Source organism: Chanodichthys erythropterus, chromosome 17 (assembly GCF_024489055.1).
Source record: "Chanodichthys erythropterus isolate Z2021 chromosome 17, ASM2448905v1, whole genome shotgun sequence".
In the NCBI taxonomy this organism is placed as follows: domain Eukaryota; kingdom Metazoa; phylum Chordata; class Actinopteri; order Cypriniformes; family Xenocyprididae; genus Chanodichthys; species Chanodichthys erythropterus.
The window spans coordinates 33,080,178-33,103,037 of NC_090237.1; the positions used below are offsets into that span (position 1 = coordinate 33,080,178).

At 33.5% G+C, this 22,860-nt stretch overlaps 1 protein-coding gene across 9 annotated transcripts in view; it reads left to right on the top strand.

Annotated features, from left to right (window-relative positions):
• The window catches only part of mre11a (MRE11 homolog A, double strand break repair nuclease), a 200,420-nt gene that overhangs the window by 107,292 nt on the left and 70,268 nt on the right, over positions 1–22,860 (top strand). For all 9 annotated transcript variants that reach the window (XM_067365344.1, XM_067365345.1, XM_067365347.1 and 6 more), the window contains one exon: positions 18,979–19,120. In XM_067365344.1, coding sequence (XP_067221445.1) covers positions 18,979–19,120 — 142 coding nt within the window. The remainder of the gene's footprint in view (positions 1–18,978; positions 19,121–22,860) is intronic.

Consider the following 22,860-nt stretch of genomic DNA (forward strand, 5'->3'; position numbering starts at 1 on the left):
CTCAGGGGGGGAAACGATAAAAAGGCAAATGTTTGGAAAAAAAATATGTCTGTAGAACTTGCCAAAACAAATGTTCCAACTTCTCATCAACAGCTCCTTGAATTCACACACACCACGACAAAATGGCCTCATTACCTGCCGTAAACCAATGTGTAAGAGGCGTGGTCAGGAGAAAAACTTAATAATTTAAGTGCATTTAACTTAAATTTATTAACACATTCTAATTACATCCACAATTTAGTAGAATATACTTATATTTTATAAGTAATGCAATCAAACTTAAATATTTTAAGTATATTGTAATTACATAGTTTAAGTAAATATAAAATCCGGGCTAAGAGTGTAGTAGCCAGCACAAATGTCAAACGGGATTTATCATGTACACTATATAATGTTACATAAAGCACCATCACTTTGAAGGAATTATATTTGAAAGACTTCTGAGATATTACTATAAATTACAGCAACACCTCCCCCTTTGCCTTTCAGACAAGGTTTGTGTTTATAACAGTAATCTTGAAGTAATGTAATCGTCTGGTTCAAGCCAAGTTTCTGTCAAACACAGCACATCTAGTTTATAATCTGTGATCATATACTTTACATTAAGTACATTTGAAGAAAGGGATCTAATATTCAGCAACCCAAGATTTATCATTTGTTCATCTGTATTATATCTGTCTTTTAATTTGTTGAGCGTAAATTAAAATTTTACCCTTAAATGAGTTTTTTGTATTTACTAAATCGGGGAACAGACACAGGCTCTATGTGATGATATCTAGGTGAAAGAGTCTCTATGTGTTGGGATTTATCTGACCTCTGTGACGTGAGACAGCTAGCAGATGGTCAGTTTAGCCAGTCTGTCTGCTTCCTGACCTGGGCCCCAGTTTTTCACATTTGAGTTGTGTGCCATATTACTAGAGAGAAGAGTGGCACCATCCCAGGAGGGATGGATACCATTTCTTTTCAACAGGTCAGGTCTGCCCCAAAGACTTTCCAACTGTCTGTGAACCCAGTATTATTCTGCAGACACCACTTAGACAGCCATTAAGTGAGGACATTCCGGCGAGGACACTCCGGCGAACAGGAAGAGGGCCAGAGCATATTACAGTGTCTGACATCTTATTTGTATGTTGGGTGTAAACAATGAAGACAATTGAACAGCAGATATAAAATAACAGCTATGTATTTTCAAAAACAAATCATACTGAACTAGTCCAAGATGTCCACCCGTGTATATACAATCCAAAGTCTTTATAATCCAAAGTGCAAGTGCCGGTCCTGGGAGTAAGTGTCTACAAAGAGTACTTCACAATCCAGGCAAGGGATGATTATTGACCTGCTTTCTGAGGTGTCAGGCCTTGCTTTTCGGCCATACTGCTCATTTTATACTTAGCATGTCAGAGTCTACTAGTAGAGTATCATATACACTGTGTCAGAATAATGATTTATTACCCTGATTTATGGCCCTAATTTATGACCCAGATTTTCTGTGTGTTGTCACTCAAGCTGGCTGGACAGTGGATGTCAAATATGTTTTATGAGGGCTGTGAGCCTTGATTGGCAGGTCAGTGGTTGTCAATGGTTGTTTTTTAAGGGTTGAATTTGTGGCTGTTGTCCCCTCAAGAGTGTCAATGAGATATAGAGTGAGTTGGATTTATAGTTAGATATATGGGTAAATTTATGGAGGTTGTATCTCAGCCCAGATTTGGCATTTTTATGACATTTTGGTGAATCCTGGGTAACTGGCTCCTTTCAGTCTGTTGGGAACTGATGGTGACCATGTTTTTCCTTTGATTGTGGGGGTGAAAGTCACCCAAGCAAATTTCACACCTCAGTGTTAACCCAGTGTGTGTGTGTGCGTGTTGGCACCATAGGATGATGAGTAATACCAAAACTATAGATTAATGTTAGTTCCTAAGACAAAGAATCAGAAATATTCATCAAGCCAAAGAGTCCTCATTAACCACACACCCCAGAATAGGTGTTGTTTGGGAGATGTTCTTTCTGGAGCATCTGTATCTGTGTTTCCAAACTCACCGATATGATCTATGTTAAAAAGACAAAAGAATGAAAAACATTTATTTAACTCACAGTGAAGGTGATTCTGAGTCAATCCTCTGTGTTTGTGTTAATGGTTTTACGACATTGCTTAGATGTCTTCATCAAAACCTTTCTGGTGATTCACTGGGCTCTCACACAAAAATATCTGATTTAGTGCTGATTTAGTCTACATAACATTATTCAATTCAATTCACATTTATTTGTATAGTGCTTTTCACAATATGCATTGTTTCAAAGCAGCTTTACAGGGAGTGCATGTCAACGTTTCAATAATCTGGTATCAGAGTGTGCAAGTTGTGCAATTTCAGAAATGTATATACAAATCACCCAGTTAGCTAACAATTTATTAATTTAAACAATGTATTAAATTATGGAAGAAACAATGTGCTTACTGAAGTTATGAAAATATGTTAACGAATGATTAGGATATATAGAAAAATTTAGCACTGGTGCATGCTGATCCAGAGTTTGGGGTCCTTGCAGGGGGTTGGGGTCATATCTCCACAGGAGTTGAGGCATCTGAAGTCTTCTTCAGATCTGAATGTGTCTTTACTTTTGATACATTTGAAAAGTTTTAGTTTTAATAGTTAGTGTGTGTGTGTGTGTGTGTGTGTGTGTGTGTGTGTGTGTGTGTGTGTGTGTGTGTGTGTGTGTGTGTGTGTGTGTGTGTGTGTGTGTGTGTGTGTGTGTGTGTGTGTGTGTGCGTCTGTGCGTCTGTGTGTATGTGTGTTGCAAAAGAACAAATACATACAAATACAGTAAAATAAGACACACAATTTTAAACGTTTAAATATTTACACATTTGTTTGCCACAAAAGCAAGACATGTTGTCTATTTTCTTTAAACGTTTTACTTTACTTTTATTTTTTAATTTCTTTTAAAACAGTCTGATGACCAGCATTTTTATAACTAATGTAGCTGAGTGGTTTTCTCACACGAGCAAAAACTAATCTAGGTGTTATCTTTGTGAGGGCAGAACACAAAAGTTTGTGTTGAGTGATCAAGATTCATACTAAAAGAAAACTGTGAGTATGCTTAAACATGTAATTATACAATATTCTCAATTATACAACATTTTCAATAGGAATATTATGTTTTCATGTTGTCAAGTTTAGCTTGTTTGTTTTTTACTATCAATTTTTTAACTTCAACATACAGCACAAGATTAAAGAGATGAGTGTAGAATGTTTCAACTATTACCATCGTCTTTGACCCCAAATAAACAGGTGTTTTTCTCTATATGTGTGTGTGTGTGTGTGTGTGTGTGTGTGTGTGTGTGTGTGTGTGTGTACGTGCATGCATATGTGCGTGTGTGTTGCAAAAGAACAAAAACACATTTACTTCAAATTTCTGAGTTAAATAAGTGATTTTAATCATTTAAACATTTATACATCTGTTTGCCATAGAAAGCAAGGCATGTTTAAACAAAACTTTTACTTTATTTATTCTTTAATTTCTTTTAAAACAGTCTGATGACCAGCATTTTTTATTACTAATGTAGCCAAGTGGTTTCCTCACACGAGTAAAAACTCTTTGAATTTGTTTGTGACAAATACATAATTCCCACTTAGAAAACTTTTTTAAATGTATGGATGAACCTTTTTTCTTTTGACAAAACTACATTTAAAATTATTTACTTGAGGTGTTTAACAACCACAAGGGAATCATGTTGATCATTAAGTTTTAAGCATATAGTACAAACTTGCAAGGCTCAAGAAAACTCTTCTAGGTGTGATCTTTTTGAGGTCGAAACACAAAACTTTTTGTTGGGTGATCCAGACAAAGCTTTATACTTAAAGAAAATACTATGGAAGTCATTTTCAAACTGAAAGTATGCTTCAACATGTTAATATATAACTCAATTATACAACATTTTCAATAGGGATATTATGGTTTCATGTTGCTTTTAAAGTTTAGTTTGTTTGTTTGTTTTTTACTAACACTTTTTAACTTCAACTTCCAGCACAAAATAAAGAAAGTAGCTTAGTATGTTTCAGCTATTTCCATTTTCTTTGACCCTCAAATAAACAGGTAACGGAATGTTCAATGAAAGTGACAATATACAGTTAGATATTTTTCTGTGTGTGTAAATAGTTGTGCTAAAATCTATGTGTGTATTTTTACACATGGACATATTTTATCAGGGCTATGTCACACCGCTGTGATGCAAAGTTCCACACTTCTGCAAAAGCTATAGATAATTTTCAAACATAATCTTTATATAGAATTAAATGTATCCAAAACACCAAAAAAGAGGAAATCACTAAGAAAAGAGGGTACAGCACACATTGAAAAGTATAGTTATAATAAAAATACAGAAACACATTCGTGAGCAGTTGTGAAAATTTGTAAATGTAGTTTTGCAAATTTTTATTACTCTCCTAGTTTTAGTCATCTTGTTCAGATAGCAGATGACACTGTTCACATTATGTTTGTTAGACTGTGTTTTGTTTTTTGCTGTCACATTCAGAATAGGAATAAAAATGAAGAATTTAAGTGATAATCTTTCTGATTGAGAGTGTTTGATTAAATTGATGTTTCTTTTAGTGCAACTTTCCAGCTATCTATGATATGGGATCACATGAAGCATTAACACGAAAAGTAAGTCTTGCTGTTTCACACTTAAGTACACTATCACTTACACTAAGCAACGCCCTGAAAGCTGCACATTCATTAAAGTTTGAGGTTGTTCAACAGCTTTTCACACTCTGGTAAAACTCAAAGATAAAATAAAAAAATATATGCACAAATCACCATGTAAATTCAAGTGTCAAATCACTAAGAAAAGGGTACAACATACAAGAGAAGCACCATTTATAATAAATACAGAAAACACAAAAAGCCACTCGTGAGCAATTTCTAAGGTTGTTACAAGTTTGTAAATCTGGTTTTGTAAATGACGTTTTTATTATTCCACTAAATTTAGTCATCTTGTTCAGATAGCAGATGACACTATTCGCATTGTATTGGTTGGGATGTGTTTTTGTTTTAGGTGAAGACAAACCAGTGTAAGTGCTTTTCCTCACATGGGAAAGCATGTGTGATGAAACTTTTTAAATGTATGACTGAACTTTCTTATTTGACAAACCAGCATTTCAAATTATTTTCCTAAGTTGTTTAATGTCTGCAGAATAATTTCTTTCAACATCCCGCTTGAGGTGAAAGATTATAGTATGTTTTCAACTATTATCACCATCTTCTCTGTCTCAAATAAAGCTACTGTATGCGCTAAAAATCTTTGTACATTTTTGCTCTTCTGTCAGGTTTGTTAGAGGGACTATGCTGCAAACACATTAAGAGCCATAAAGTTACATGTCCTTGTAAAGGCTATATATAAAATCAAACAATCTTTATACAGGTATTATATTTGCATAAAAGTACATTCAAGAGACTAATTTACTATGAACTTGTGTAAGGCATATAGGAAAAAAACAATTAGCTATAAAGAATACAGAAATCCTCTCTCCTGGTCTATTGTGAAAGTTTATGTTGTTTTGTAAATGACATTTTTCCACTAGTCGATGATGTTGTTTACATTTTGTTTCTTTGTTTTTGTATGTTTGTACAGTTTGTAAAGACTACTCTCAGAATGTGGTCAAACATGTTCACAGGAGTTAATGAAAACATTATCGAATACATCATAAAGAGAATTAAATGGCTTCTTCTAGTTCTTCGACATGACACTGCTTAAGACTAAACCAATGATATTTCTTTTAGGTCATCTTTCTGGTCTGTCTGCAATGTGGGGTCACAAGACACAACGCCCCAACATGAAAAGTGAGTCTTGCTGTTTTTCTCTTATACAGTTATTACACTTCAAACTTTTCTAACTATTACACTTAAAGCTGTCAGTTTCATGGCACAGTCATAGATACACAGTTCTTTTGTGTTTGTCTTTAAGTAAATTAATTACACTTGATAAGTAGTAGTTTTAAGTGAAGGGTGGGATAATTCAAGCCCCTTTTTATTCTGTCAACACCAATAATTTGACACCAGTGTTTTTTGGTGTCTGTCCTTTAGATCTGATCCAGAAAACAGACATTGTGTTTTTTGTCTATACCATTTGTTATTCTTTTTATGAAAACGTGATAAGCAGTTTTTGTCCTCAGCACCAAAATACTAAAATGTTCTAACATATCGTAAATGTTAATAGTTATAACTAGTGAATATGCAAGTGAACTGTTTTTACTGAGATAATTTACAGTTATATGTGAAACAAACTCAGTCTCAGTCAGTTGGATTCTTGTTTCTATTGAACATTGTTATTGTACCGCATGTTTAACAATGCTGGTGTTCTCGGCCTCATCCAACTTCACACAAGTCACAAGGTTTTTCCCAGCAGTCAACTGACTCTGAAACCAGCTCAAATATTAGGATGTAACAGTTTGGAGACATTTGTGTTTATTATGCTTCTTCGATTTGTTTGCACTTTTCCTGAAACACACAGCTTTCGAAATTGTTTACCAATTTTTAATATCAACATTTTCAGCGTATTGCTGTGTGCTTGTATTGTTTGTTTGTGTGTGTGTGTGTGTTTGTGTGTGTGTCTGCTTTCCTTACACTCCTTAACAACTTTGAAAAACAATTTTTTTCCTTGAATCTGGTGTAATGTTAGTGAACTCTAGGTGTTCTTAGCTTGTTTGTCCATGTACGTTCCCCATGAATTTGCATGACTTAATAAAATAATGGTTTAAATCTTCGTATTCGTCATCCGAGTTTTTAAATAGCGCTGAAATAGATTTTTTTGTAGATAGATCTAATGTCCCTGACTTCTAAGAATCTATATGTTATAGAAATAATAATGGTTTATTCAGATTGCAGAATACTGTTTAAAAGTGTTTGTATATTTTGAAAAACACTAAAATTACCAATATGTAGTGTTATATTCAATATGTACGGTGCATTTTAATTTTTCTCAAAACAATTTAATATGACAATGTTACTAAAAGTCTTAAACTGAACATCTTACCATTATCTTCAGTATAGATGTTAACTTAAAGTTGCCATAGAATGAAATTCCATCCTATCTACATGTTATGGATCTTATTGTGAACAATTTTGTTTGTTTTGTTTTGATCATTTTATTTCGTTTTTTGCCTCATATAGAACCAGGATTGCAAGTTTTGTCATACTGTTTTTAATGAACTCAGACATGGTCGTAAATAACAACAAGTGATTCAAACTTTTATTTCAACAATGTTGAATATACATTGAAGTTTGAAGAATGACATTACATACACAAGTAAAACAGTAATCATGAAATTACAAGTGGTCTAAACATATAAGAAAATCTCGGCAGGCTATCATGTTTCGGTCTAGGGTGTAATTGACCAGGGTTTCAACAATTTTGCCGATGATAGTATCAACAGCATTGTTTGAACACAGTGAGACACAAACATCTGTAACAATTGTACACATACAGAGAATCACAGTAACTCCTAACTCTTCAGTACATCCAGACATCACATCCAGAACTTTTCTTATTATTACACAGATTGGCTCTTTGGTGTAAACACACATGCTCAAGACATCAGAATACCATGAAATTTGTCAGGGCTCTTACGACATCCATTAACTTTTTGAGATTTGTTACACGTTTGGTACCCCCCTCACAGTCCTTATTCGAATCAAATGCAGCATTGATGATCTGGTGCATCAAGCTAACCATCTGTCCTCTGAAATAATCTTTAAACATACAGTCCAAGATCCCTTTTAGAGGGCACTCATTGCCCGTGGCGCACTGGCACGTGGGTGTCGATGCGCAGCCTCATCAGAACTCAAAGGTGGGTCGTTCTCCATCAGCTTTTGCGTAGACATTTCAGAAATCTGCTGCGTTGAAGATGGATTTTTCAGAACTCAACTTGGTGGATGGTATAAACTTTGTCCCCTATTCGATGCTGAAAGATTCTAATAGTTCCTGGAATCTCCTGTGAGTCAGTCCTTAAATGTAGGTCTTCCGCATTCACGGTTTGAAATTTAGGTTTTTGGGTCTGATCCCCCAAAGTGTGAGTCGAAGAAGCGTCAGGCTCAGACAGACAGGAATGTTGAAATTGATTTTGGCGGTCCATCTGACAATCAGACAATGTTCCCTCAAATTTTGCTCAAAGAGATGTTTGCAGTAGCACAGCAGTCCACGTTGGTACAGTTGTCTATAGGTTGCAGCACCAGCTCCCTCACACAGATCGGTTAGGAAACCCAGTTTTTTTGCGATAACTGAGCTCTCTGTAGAACTTATCAGGACAGCCGATTGGGGACCGCCCTTGCCCCCTGTTGTGCAGGGTGTATGGGGGTTTGTAATCAGGAAGTCATAAATAATGATATAAAATTTACGACACAATGTGCAACAGAAATAGCAAAATGTAAAAGTCCTGCATACATCACCAGAGAGAAGTTTACTCACTCATTCAATCTACTTATGATATTTTGATTAAAAAACAAAATAAAATGATCAAAACAAAACAAACAAAATTGTTCACAATAAGATCCATAACATGTAGATAGGATGGAATTTCATTCTATGGCAACTTTAAGTTAACATCTATACTGAAGATAATGGTAAGATGTTCAGTTTAAGACTTTTAGTAACATTGTCATATTAAATTGTTTTGAGAAAAATTAAAATGCACCGTACATATTGAATATAACACTACATATTGGTAATTTTAGTTTTTTTCAAAATATACAAACACTTTTAAACAGTATTCTGCAATCTGAATAAACCATTATTATTTCTATAACATAGAGATTCTTAGAAGTCAGGGACATTAGATCCGATCACAGTTTTATTAAACAAAAACAAACATATAGCAATGAACACAGAGATTGGGACATCTATATGAAACTGATCCGTTTCAACAGAACTTCTTGTCGGTGTTACAGACATCACAGATGTTTCAAGAGTTTTTGGAGTAGCCGTTGTAATGCTAGAGCTGTAGAATGTCTCTGTGTTTTAGTTACTTTATCTTAAACCTTATTTAAATGGCAAATTCAGGAGATAGGGCCTGTAGGTGTGAAACATCCAATACTTAGGTGTTTTACAAGATAACATATTTCAGAGTTCCTTGTGCTATACTCAGTATCCACATACCGCCTCAAAAAAATCTATTTCAGCGCTCGGATGACGAATACGAAGATTTAAACCATTATTTTATTAAGTCATGCAAATTCATGGGGAACGTACGTGGACAAACAAGCTAAGAACACCTAGAGTTCACTAACATTACACCAGATTCAAGGAAAAAAATTGTTTTTCAAAGTTGTTAAGGAGTGTAAGGAAAGCAGACACACACACAAACACACACACACACACAAACAAACAATACAAGCACACAGCAATACGCTGAAAATGTTGATATTAAAAATTGGTAAACAATTTCGAAAGCTGTGTGTTTCAGGAAAAGTGCAAACAAATCGAAGAAGCATAATAAACACAAATGTCTCCAAACTGTTACATCCTAATATTTGAGTTGGTTTCAGAGTCAGTTGACTGCTGGGAAAAACCTTGTGACTTGTGTGAAGTTGGATGAGGCCGAGAACACCAGCATTGTTAAACATGCGGTACAATAACAGTGTTCAATAGAAACAAGAATCCAACTGACTGAGACTGAGTTTGTTTCACATATAACTGTAAATTATCTCAGTAAAAACAGTTCACTTGCATATTCACTAGTTATAACTATTAACATTTACGATATGTTAGAACATTTTAGTATTTTGGTGCTGAGGACAAAAACTGCTTATCACGTTTTCATAAAAAGAATAACAAATGGTATAGACAAAAAACACAATGTCTGTTTTCTGGATCAGATCTAAAGGACAGACACCAAAAAACACTGGTGTCAAATTATTGGTGTTGACAGAATAAAAAGGGGCTTGAATTATCCCACCCTTCACTTAAAACTACTACTTATCAAGTGTAATTAATTTACTTAAAGACAAACACAAAAGAACTGTGTATCTATGACTGTGCCATGAAACGGACAGCTTTAAGTGTAATAGTTAGAAAAGTTTGAAGTGTAATAACTGTATAAGAGAAAAACAGCAAGACTCACTTTTCATGTTGGGGCGTTGTGTCTTGTGACCCCACATTGCAGACAGACCAGAAAGATGACCTAAAAGAAATATCATTGGTTTAGTCTTAAGCAGTGTCATGTCGAAGAACTAGAAGAAGCCATTTAATTCTCTTTATGATGTATTCGATAATGTTTTCATTAACTCCTGTGAACATGTTTGACCACATTCTGAGAGTAGTCTTTACAAACTGTACAAACATACAAAAACAAAGAAACAAAATGTAAACAACATCATCGACTAGTGGAAAAATGTCATTTACAAAACAACATAAACTTTCACAATAGACCAGGAGAGAGGATTTCTGTATTCTTTATAGCTAATTGTTTTTTTCCTATATGCCTTACACAAGTTCATAGTAAATTAGTCTCTTGAATGTACTTTTATGCAAATATAATACCTGTATAAAGATTGTTTGATTTTATATATAGCCTTTACAAGGACATGTAACTTTATGGCTCTTAATGTGTTTGCAGCATAGTCCCTCTAACAAACCTGACAGAAGAGCAAAAATGTACAAAGATTTTTAGCGCATACAGTAGCTTTATTTGAGACAGAGAAGATGGTGATAATAGTTGAAAACATACTATAATCTTTCACCTCAAGCGGGATGTTGAAAGAAATTATTCTGCAGACATTAAACAACTTAGGAAAATAATTTGAAATGCTGGTTTGTCAAATAAGAAAGTTCAGTCATACATTTAAAAAGTTTCATCACACATGCTTTCCCATGTGAGGAAAAGCACTTACACTGGTTTGTCTTCACCTAAAACAAAAACACATCCCAACCAATACAATGCGAATAGTGTCATCTGCTATCTGAACAAGATGACTAAATTTAGTGGAATAATAAAAACGTCATTTACAAAACCAGATTTACAAACTTGTAACAACCTTAGAAATTGCTCACGAGTGGCTTTTTGTGTTTTCTGTATTTATTATAAATGGTGCTTCTCTTGTATGTTGTACCCTTTTCTTAGTGATTTGACACTTGAATTTACATGGTGATTTGTGCATATATTTTTTTATTTTATCTTTGAGTTTTACCAGAGTGTGAAAAGCTGTTGAACAACCTCAAACTTTAATGAATGTGCAGCTTTCAGGGCGTTGCTTAGTGTAAGTGATAGTGTACTTAAGTGTGAAACAGCAAGACTTACTTTTCGTGTTAATGCTTCATGTGATCCCATATCATAGATAGCTGGAAAGTTGCACTAAAAGAAACATCAATTTAATCAAACACTCTCAATCAGAAAGATTATCACTTAAATTCTTCATTTTTATTCCTATTCTGAATGTGACAGCAAAAAACAAAACACAGTCTAACAAACATAATGTGAACAGTGTCATCTGCTATCTGAACAAGATGACTAAAACTAGGAGAGTAATAAAAATTTGCAAAACTACATTTACAAATTTTCACAACTGCTCACGAATGTGTTTCTGTATTTTTATTATAACTATACTTTTCAATGTGTGCTGTACCCTCTTTTCTTAGTGATTTCCTCTTTTTTGGTGTTTTGGATACATTTAATTCTATATAAAGATTATGTTTGAAAATTATCTATAGCTTTTGCAGAAGTGTGGAACTTTGCATCACAGCGGTGTGACATAGCCCTGATAAAATATGTCCATGTGTAAAAATACACACATAGATTTTAGCACAACTATTTACACACACAGAAAAATATCTAACTGTATATTGTCACTTTCATTGAACATTCCGTTACCTGTTTATTTGAGGGTCAAAGAAAATGGAAATAGCTGAAACATACTAAGCTACTTTCTTTATTTTGTGCTGGAAGTTGAAGTTAAAAAGTGTTAGTAAAAAACAAACAAACAAACTAAACTTTAAAAGCAACATGAAACCATAATATCCCTATTGAAAATGTTGTATAATTGAGTTATATATTAACATGTTGAAGCATACTTTCAGTTTGAAAATGACTTCCATAGTATTTTCTTTAAGTATAAAGCTTTGTCTGGATCACCCAACAAAAAGTTTTGTGTTTCGACCTCAAAAAGATCACACCTAGAAGAGTTTTCTTGAGCCTTGCAAGTTTGTACTATATGCTTAAAACTTAATGATCAACATGATTCCCTTGTGGTTGTTAAACACCTCAAGTAAATAATTTTAAATGTAGTTTTGTCAAAAGAAAAAAGGTTCATCCATACATTTAAAAAAGTTTTCTAAGTGGGAATTATGTATTTGTCACAAACAAATTCAAAGAGTTTTTACTCGTGTGAGGAAACCACTTGGCTACATTAGTAATAAAAAATGCTGGTCATCAGACTGTTTTAAAAGAAATTAAAGAATAAATAAAGTAAAAGTTTTGTTTAAACATGCCTTGCTTTCTATGGCAAACAGATGTATAAATGTTTAAATGATTAAAATCACTTATTTAACTCAGAAATTTGAAGTAAATGTGTTTTTGTTCTTTTGCAACACACACGCACATATGCATGCACGTACACACACACACACACACACACACACACACACACACACACACACACATATAGAGAAAAACACCTGTTTATTTGGGGTCAAAGACGATGGTAATAGTTGAAACATTCTACACTCATCTCTTTAATCTTGTGCTGTATGTTGAAGTTAAAAAATTGATAGTAAAAAACAAACAAGCTAAACTTGACAACATGAAAACATAATATTCCTATTGAAAATGTTGTATAATTGAGAATATTGTATAATTACATGTTTAAGCATACTCACAGTTTTCTTTTAGTATGAATCTTGATCACTCAACACAAACTTTTGTGTTCTGCCCTCACAAAGATAACACCTAGATTAGTTTTTGCTCGTGTGAGGAAACCACTCAGCTACATTAGTTATAAAAATGCTGGTCATCAGACTGTTTTAAAAGAAATTAAAAAATAAAAGTAAAGTAAAACGTTTAAAGAAAATAGACAACATGTCTTGCTTTTGTGGCAAACAAATGTGTAAATATTTAAACGTTTAAAATTGTGTGTCTTATTTTACTGTATTTGTATGTATTTGTTCTTTTGCAACACACATACACACAGACGCACACACACACACACACACACACACACACACACACACACACACACACACACACACACACACACACACACACACACACACACACACACACACACACTAACTATTAAAACTAAAACTTTTCAAATGTATCAAAAGTAAAGACACATTCAGATCTGAAGAAGACTTCAGATGCCTCAACTCCTGTGGAGATATGACCCCAACCCCCTGCAAGGACCCCAAACTCTGGATCAGCATGCACCAGTGCTAAATTTTTCTATATATCCTAATCATTCGTTAACATATTTTCATAACTTCAGTAAGCACATTGTTTCTTCCATAATTTAATACATTGTTTAAATTAATAAATTGTTAGCTAACTGGGTGATTTGTATATACATTTCTGAAATTGCACAACTTGCACACTCTGATACCAGATTATTGAAACGTTGACATGCACTCCCTGTAAAGCTGCTTTGAAACAATGCATATTGTGAAAAGCACTATACAAATAAATGTGAATTGAATTGAATAATGTTATGTAGACTAAATCAGCACTAAATCAGATATTTTTGTGTGAGAGCCCAGTGAATCACCAGAAAGGTTTTGATGAAGACATCTAAGCAATGTCGTAAAACCATTAACACAAACACAGAGGATTGACTCAGAATCACCTTCACTGTGAGTTAAATAAATGTTTTTCATTCTTTTGTCTTTTTAACATAGATCATATCGGTGAGTTTGGAAACACAGATACAGATGCTCCAAAAAGAACATCTCCCAAACAACACCTATTCTGGGGTGTGTGGTTAATGAGGACTCTTTGGCTTGATGAATATTTCTGATTCTTTGTCTTAGGAACTAACATTAATCTATAGTTTTGGTATTACTCATCATCCTATGGTGCCAACACACACACACACACACACACACACACACACACACACACACACACACACACACACACACACACACACACACACACACACACACACACACACACACACACACACACACACACACACACACACACACACACACACACACACACACACACAGTTGTTCTAAAAAGAACATGCCCAGACATCTAATTTTAAATAAATATAGCCAGTGTGTAGTAGGGGTAATACATCCTTAATGTCTTGACTCAGATTTTCTGACTCAATTAACATATACCCCATTGACCCCAAACAGCACTGATTTTAACACTGAGGTGTGAAATTTGCTTGGGTGACTTCCACCCCACAATCAAAGGAAAAACATGGTCACCATCAGTTCCCAACAGACTGAAAGGAGCCAGTTACCCAGGATTCACCAAAATGTCATAAAAATGCCAAATCTGGGCTGAGATACAACCTCCATAAATTTACCCATATATCTAACTATAAATCCAACTCACTCTATATCTCATTGACACTCTTGAGGGGACAACAGCCACAAATTCAACCCTTAAAAAACAACCATTGACAACCACTGACCTGCCAATCAAGGCTCACAGCCCTCATAAAACATATTTGACATCCACTGTCCAGCCAGCTTGAGTGACAACACACAGAAAATCTGGGTCATAAATTAAGGCCATAAATCAGGGTAATAAATCATTATTCTGACACAGTGTATATGATACTCTACTTCTACTTCCTACTTCCTGACATGTGCTTGCTACATTACAGGTACAGTCCCATTCACAAAAGACAAACACACCATGTTAAGAGGAGGTAAAATGGACAAGGAAACATGTACAACCATTTAAAACTCTGATACCCAAATGTACTGTTACATACAGATAGGTAAAACATGTCCTTTATGTGGCAGTGTCACAATGCAGTAAAGTAAAACAGTATGAGCACTTCTGATTCTCAGCTATAAAAAGTTGTAATTGCGTATTCGGTAACACTTTCTATGAAGACCATGCTTATAATGAATTATAGCACCATTTATACTTATTTATAAGTATTACTATTTTCTAAACATATTTATAAACACTCATCAAACCCTATAACGCATTATGAGAACAGTTAATGTTACATTTATATTATTATTAGAATTACTTATAAGCCATGCATTTTCTTTTTGAATGCACATGCTCATAATCCATTACATAGTGATTTATACGTATTAATTAGTCGTATGGTTCTATGAATGTATTTTATAAAGATGCAACCTGCATTGCTATAATGTTATTATATTACAGTTACAATGACTTTTTAGTAATTCAGATTTATTTCTGTAAAATAATTGAATATATTGTAATTAATACCCGTGTTGTGTTCTTATAAATACTTTTATGAGTGATAATACAGTTACTGATCTCTAGAAATGCATAATTGAAGGCTTTAAGTAAAGTGAAAACCCTTAGGATGCTATTTTCCTAAATCAAATGTTAAGAAATCATGAATTACACATTTTAAGTTGTTTACTTTCAAGTGTAACTAATGAACAATAATTCCTGTAATTAAATAATGGGGGAAAAAAAACAAAAAATCAATTCAATCAGCTGAAAATAAATCTTTTTTAATGTTACATACTAGCAAAACACTGCAACAATATATATATTTTTAAAGTATAATTCCAAACTGCTATAAGAAATACCATGCATATGGATGAGGAGATATAGATTTTAACAAATTAAAATGACCATTCATGACCTCTAATGCAAACATTAGCCATTAAAGACATAATTGATAACTAATTGGTACAGCAAACAAATGTCTCTGGAACTATTTTATATATGATCATTTATAAATCGGTGTATGAGCATCCACATTTAAAAGTAAATGCATGGCTTATAAGTAATTATGAAAATAATATAAATGTAACCTATAACTGTTCTTATAATGCAGTATAGGTCTTAATGAGTCTTTATAAATATATGGTAACACTTTATTTTAAGGGTCCAGAATAATGCATTAGTTAAGCATTACTTAAGAATGAACACACTAGTAATTAATGATTAACTTTACATTGTAAGGGTCAGAATTATGCATTAGTTAAGCATAAATAAACTAGTAATTAATGATTTACTTGTTCACAACTATGCATTAGTTAAGAATGGACACAATAGTATATAATGATTAATTTAACATATAGTAAGGCATATTAGCAATTACTTACAATTTATTAAATATTTGAAAGACATTTACGCTATAAATAAACAAATATAACCTAGTAATTAATGATTAACTGAATGTACAGTAAATGCCTTTTAGTCATTATCTACAACTTAATAAACCATATATTATTTTTGTGTAGTGATGTAATTATATTTCTGTGCCATTCTATTAAGTTAACTGAACAATAAACTAATAACTATGCTTAATTACTGATGGTTTTGCAGTTATAAATTGCTAAAATAGTGTAATAAAGACAATTTGACCCCCAAAGTGAAATGTATATCCACATTAATTATGGCACTTATTGAATGATATTCAACTTTATTGAGCAGAATAAGCCAACAATTAAGGCAAAACTACCATTAATACAGTACTAATAAAGGCAATTTGACCCCCTATTCTAAAGTGAAAGCTAAATCCTCATTAATTATGGCACTTATTGAGTGATAGTCAACTTTATTGAGGAGAATAAGCCAATAATTAAGGAAAAACTTTAAAGATAATTTGATCCCTTTATAGGTTCTTATTTACACTATTTGTTTTTAATTATTCTGCAGCGTGATCGCACGAGAATGTATTTTTACACAAAGTGTGGTTCTACAACACATATTTAATTACGTTTTCATACACTGAAACTACAATATTGACAGCACTAAAAATTATTACATGTAAAAACAGTTTGCTGTTAGTGACTTTCACTGCAAATTACGTTAAACAAAACTACTTTAAAACCTTAAAATGAATAACATTTCTGTAATCATCTAACCATTATTTATCATGTAATACTTATTTTGTTCTCCGTGGGACACAAAAGCCATTTTCTCAGACACAGGACTAGAAAATACACCAAAACGCAACATAAAATCACAAAAGACGTCAATTTAACCTGATTTAATCCACATCTTTATAATCCATACGACTGCGAGGAACAGATCCAAATTGAATTCTTCATCCGTCGATCTTCTTCATTTCCGTCCTCAACAACCGTAAACAAATCCAGCGATCGTTATGAATTCAAAAATTGCCGCCGTCAAAAAGCTTGACACGGCACGTTTTACGGCAGTGATGTCAATGCTCATTGGCTCTCGCTTGCTTCGTCACAGATTGCAACATGCCGTGAAGTGAAGTGAAGTGAAGTGGAATACCAAAAAAAAAAAAAAAAAGAAGTGGAATACCATTTTCGTGGATTAATAACTTAAATTCTGCTCTGTACCTGATATAAAATGATTATATATCACCAGAGAGGACTGCGACTGCAACACATCACCATTCGGACTACTATTGGTATCGCTTTTGACATTTTCCTAATAAAGAAATTATTGTGATTAAGTTACACTTTTCTGTCTGTTTTCTACTTTTCTACTATTCTACATATTTTTAAGAAATGGTTATGTATAGGTTTAGAGGTTTAAGTGGATTAAGTGGCTCAAAACATTCTTTTAATAATACAGTGTTACTAAAATTCATTTTTCTAAATATTAATATCCATTACGTTCATTTTATATTCTCTATAAAATGGTTATGTTTGAGTTTAAGGATAAAACATTTATGTATAAAATGGTAAAAGGAAAATTATACAGATATCTTTGATATAAAAGTATTTCGTGGTAGCTAAAAGCATAATATTCTTACATTTAAATGTTGCCAATATGTCCATGTTGTATCTTTCACCCTTTATCCAAACATACAAAAAAATTATGTTATGTGTCTGTAAAAGTTATGTATTAATAATTGTTTTAGTAAGGACCGTGTATTTAGCTTTCACTTTAGAATAGGGGGTCAAATTGCCTTTATTAGTACTGTGTTAATGGTAGTTTTGCCTTAATTATTGGCTTATTCTGCTCAATAAAGTTGAATATCACTCAATAAGTGCCATAATTGATGAGGATTTAGCTTTCACTTTAGAATAGGGGGTCAAATTGCCTTTATTAGTACTGTATTAATGGTAGTTTTGCTTTAATTATTGGCTTATTCTGCTCAATAAAGTTGAATATCATTCAATAAGTGCCATAATTAATGTGGATATACATTTCACTTTGGGGGTCAAATTGTCTTTATTACACTATTTTAGCAATTTATAACTGCAAACCCATCAGTAATTAAGCATAGTTACTAGTTTATTGTTCAGTTAACTTAATAGAATGGCACAGAAATATAATTACATCACTACACAAAAATAATATATGGTTTATTAAGTTGTAGATAATGACTAAAAGGCATTTACTGTACATTCAGTTAATCATTAATTACTATTGTGTCCATTCTTAACTAATGCATAATTAGTAAACAAGTAAATCATTAATTACTAGTTTATTTATGCTTAACTAATGCATAATTCTGACCCTTACAATGTAAAGTTAATCATTAATTACTAGTGTGTTCATTCTTAACTAATGCTTAATTGTGAACAAGTTAATCATCAATTAATTCTTAACTAATGCATTATTCTGGACCCTTAAAATAAAGTGTTACCAAATATATTTATAGAACATTAATTCTTACTTATAAATGGTATATGTATAAATGGTGCTATAATTCATTATAAGCATGGTCTTCATAGAAAGTGTTACTGCGTATTCTGTCTTGATGTGTTCAGTTGGTCAGTAAGAGATACAATTTAAATGTTGATTAGAAAATTGATTAGGCAATTGAATGTCTTCCTTCCTATAATCTTATTTTCTCAGTTTTTGTGTTTGGTTTGTATGTGTATTCCAGGCTGATGGACTATGTGCTATAGACCTGTTGAGCTGCTCTGGCCTGCTCAATCATTTTGGCCGCAGTCATTCAGTGGAGAAACTTGAGATCAGTCCAGTTCTTCTGCAGAAAGGAAATACCAGGATTGCACTCTATGGCATTGGTGAGTTTATAATATTTACATTGTGGTGTAAGTTACATAAATAATGCAGATGGGGCCATAGAGAATGCACCTCAAAGGGAAAAGGATCCTGTGATGCAGGATGCAGTACCACGCAGGACCACATGGCATGCCTGGCACAGGAAAGACGTGATCAGTAGGGGAAGTCATGATTCATTTTTAGTCAAGTCAAGTAACCTTTATTTATATAGCACTTTTTTAACAATGCAGACTGTGTCAAAGCAGCTTTAAAGTGTTAACAGGAAATTATTTTGGCTGCACAGTAGCTCTAGAAGAAAATGGTGTCATTGTTCAGCTTAAGTAAATTCAGTGTTGATTCATTCCGCTGTAAAAATCATTAGTTACTATTTTAGTTCATTTATCTATACAGCAGCTCTGAGAAAACAGTGATGTCATCGTCCAGTTCAGTTCAGTTCGCATACAGTCCTGCTCACCATTATTGCCCCCCTTCATTTTTTTGCATAACTTTGCATAACTTCAAGAATAAATGAAAATGTATCAAAATTATATCATCAGGATTTTTAATTGGAGGTCCAAAGTAATTAAACAAAGAACATTGTTTTTCAACTTGCATGTAGTAATTTGAAAGAAGAAACAGGAAAAAACAGCATGGGCAGCAATAAAGGCACCCTTCCTTAATGTTTGGTTGCACACCCTTTTGCAGCAATGACAGCCTCCAAACGTTTCTTGTAGCCATCTATAAGCTTCTTGCATTTCTCTGCTGTTATTTTTTCCCAATCTTCCTTTGCCATTGTTTCAAGCTCTTAAACATTTACAGGGTTCTTTTCCCCAATGGCAGATTTCAGCTCACCCCAAAGATTTTCAGTGGGATTGAGATCAGGACTCATAGCTGGACATTTTAAAACAGTACATTTTTTTTTCTTTTTCAACCATTCCTGCATGCTTTTGGATGTGTACTTTGGGTCTTGCTGGGAGACCCATGATCTTCGACTCAAACCAAATTTTCTTACACTAGGTAGGACATTTCGCTATAAAATCTCTTGGTAATTCTCTGATTTCATGATTCCTGTGATATGGTCAAGGCCTCCAGTACCAGACACAGCAAAGCCGCCCCACAGCATTATTGATCCTCCACCATGCTGAACTGTTGGTAGGGTGTTCTTTTACTTATAAGCTTCATTGCGCCATCTGTAAACAAACTGTTGGTGTGTATTGCCAGAAAGCTTTATTTTTATATTTTTATATTTCATCTGTCCACAGAACATTTTCCCAGAAGAATTTTTGTTTGTCCAAGTACTTTTTGGCAAAGATCTGTCATTCCTTCTTATGTCTTTTCTTTAGCAATGGTGCCTGTCTTGGCCTTCGCCCATGAAGTCCTGCTTGGTTTAGAGTGCAGCGTATAGTACTTGCAGACCTGCCAACATGTACGCATTTTGCGTAGCTTGTACGCATTTTGACCTCAAAGTACGTTGGTACGATCTGTCACTCTATACTATGCAAAAAACCTGGTGTCTCCTCTGTGCACGCGACACGATGTGGTGTTTTTTTCCACCATTCGCACCAACCTTCGAAGAGTTCTCTCATCAATTTTCCTCTTTCCCCTACGTCCAGGGAGGTTCTTGACAGTTCCATGCTTGGCAAACATCTTAATAACATTGAGCCCTGTTGAAACAAGGATACCAAGGTTTTGGAGATAACCTTATGAAGGTCTTGTGTTTGCTAATAATAGCACTTCTGATGTCCTTAGACAGCTCCTTTGTCTTCACCATTAAGGAACAGAGAGTAACATGTGGCTTTTTAAAACACTGAAGTCATCATTTAGTGGCTAATTTATGTCACATGGGCACTGACAATTTATCACAGGTGATTCTCATTTGTGATCTACCACAGGTGAATCAAAATGTTCCCATACTGATTTATAGTAAAGGGTGCCAATGCCAGTGTCACAGCAAGCTTAAGTTTTTCTATTTTTTTTCTCCCATTGTTTTTTTTTTTTAATTACTCATTTATTTTTTTTAGTTGTTGTTTATAATTTGCTCTTTTGTATCAAACACAAGTTCTCTATAGAAAAAAGCTGTTTCACTTTATTTATTTTTTTTCTGGAGATATTCCACATTATGTACTTAAACTTCATGGGTGCCAATAATGGTGAGCAGGACTGTATAATGATGTCAATGCAGGCAGATAAAAAATTTAAAAGGCTAACTGCTGTAGTCCGTGTTACTGGTGTTATATATATTACATCCACTGTCGTTTTGCTTTTTTAGAGAAAAAAAAAAAACATTCAGTTCAGGTGAACAATGGATGCTACATTTATAATCTAAAAGCTGTGCTCCATAAAGCCTGAGCTACAATGCAGCAGTCAGATTTCACTTATCATGTGATGAGAGTAAGGAGAGATGATGGCAGAGGACTTGGTGGCAAAGCGAAAAGTAAAAGTAAGCACAACAGGTCCTGACAAATTGACTTATCTTTTCTTGTGATATGTGCGGTAGGTACTGCCACTCCCTATACACGTGTTATTGCGAATTTGAAAGTGAAAAGTGAGCACGCGCTTAAAGGAGATTTCAATACTATTGCATATTGATAGCAGATCCCTGATATACGCAAATTTTATACAGTAACCTGACCAGGGCTCTGAATCGGTTCAAGGAACGAGACGAACAAAATTTTGACTGGAACGTAGTTTTGTGTGCTGTTATATGTGAAGGATGATGTTTTACGTCGATAATGTGAGTAAAGTAAGCTCATGATAAATAATAGTTTAGCATTCGTCTCGAAAATGAAAACAGTTGGATTCGTGCCGAATGAGAAAGGTAGGCTACAGATTCACTTTACATTAATTTGTTTTGCATCTTTAGTTTTATTTCCAATAAATAAACCTGTTTCTCGCCTTGAATATAGCAATTGAAGCTGGAATGGCGTTAAAAAAGAAAATAGATTTTTTTTTTATTCGTTTTGGCTTGACGTTTATAAAGCCTGAATAGTCCAACTGTTAATTTTAGAGGTTTTGTTGTGGAGTACATAAGTGGATAGGTAAAATAATATAGGGCAGTTTTGTTCATAATTTGTGACCTGATCCAGCAAAATTAGTCACAGTGACCCAAATTTCAAAATTGAGATTCTGGTATCAATGAAAGATGAGACAATAAGCTTTAAAATGATATCCTAGTCAAAGTCATACCTTGAATGGTATACCCATTTGAATTATGGTCGTCTGCCGTCTTTTTCCAATTGAAAACCTGAGAAAATCACTTTTAAAGTTTTTTGCATGTTTTTTTGTTGATATATTTTGGTAGGTGAACTTAGGTTTATATTACATCGTGGGGTTAGAATTTTAAAATTAATTAAACTAAATTATATTTATAAGGTAAAACTTTTACATTTTTTGGCATTAACTAATGCCAATGCCTAATGCCAAAATGTTTTCTTTGTTCACCAAGTAATTTACTGGTCAGGCATTATTGTTAACTCGTAAGACTGTAAGGAGAATATGACAATTTGATGGATAATTTAAATATATTCTGTAATCACATTTAGATAAAGTATAAATTCACATCTGAGCGAGAAACGCTGCTTGGATAGGTATAATAATGATTTCTAATTGTTCATATGTTTTTATTCTTGTTAGAAGAGTTTATTTATTATTTTTTTTTTTATTATGAACACAAATTAATCATGACAAACCAAATAAATTTGAAATTAATTAATTATACCATTGATGAAAACAAGCTGATACCAAGGTATTTAAGCCTATAATT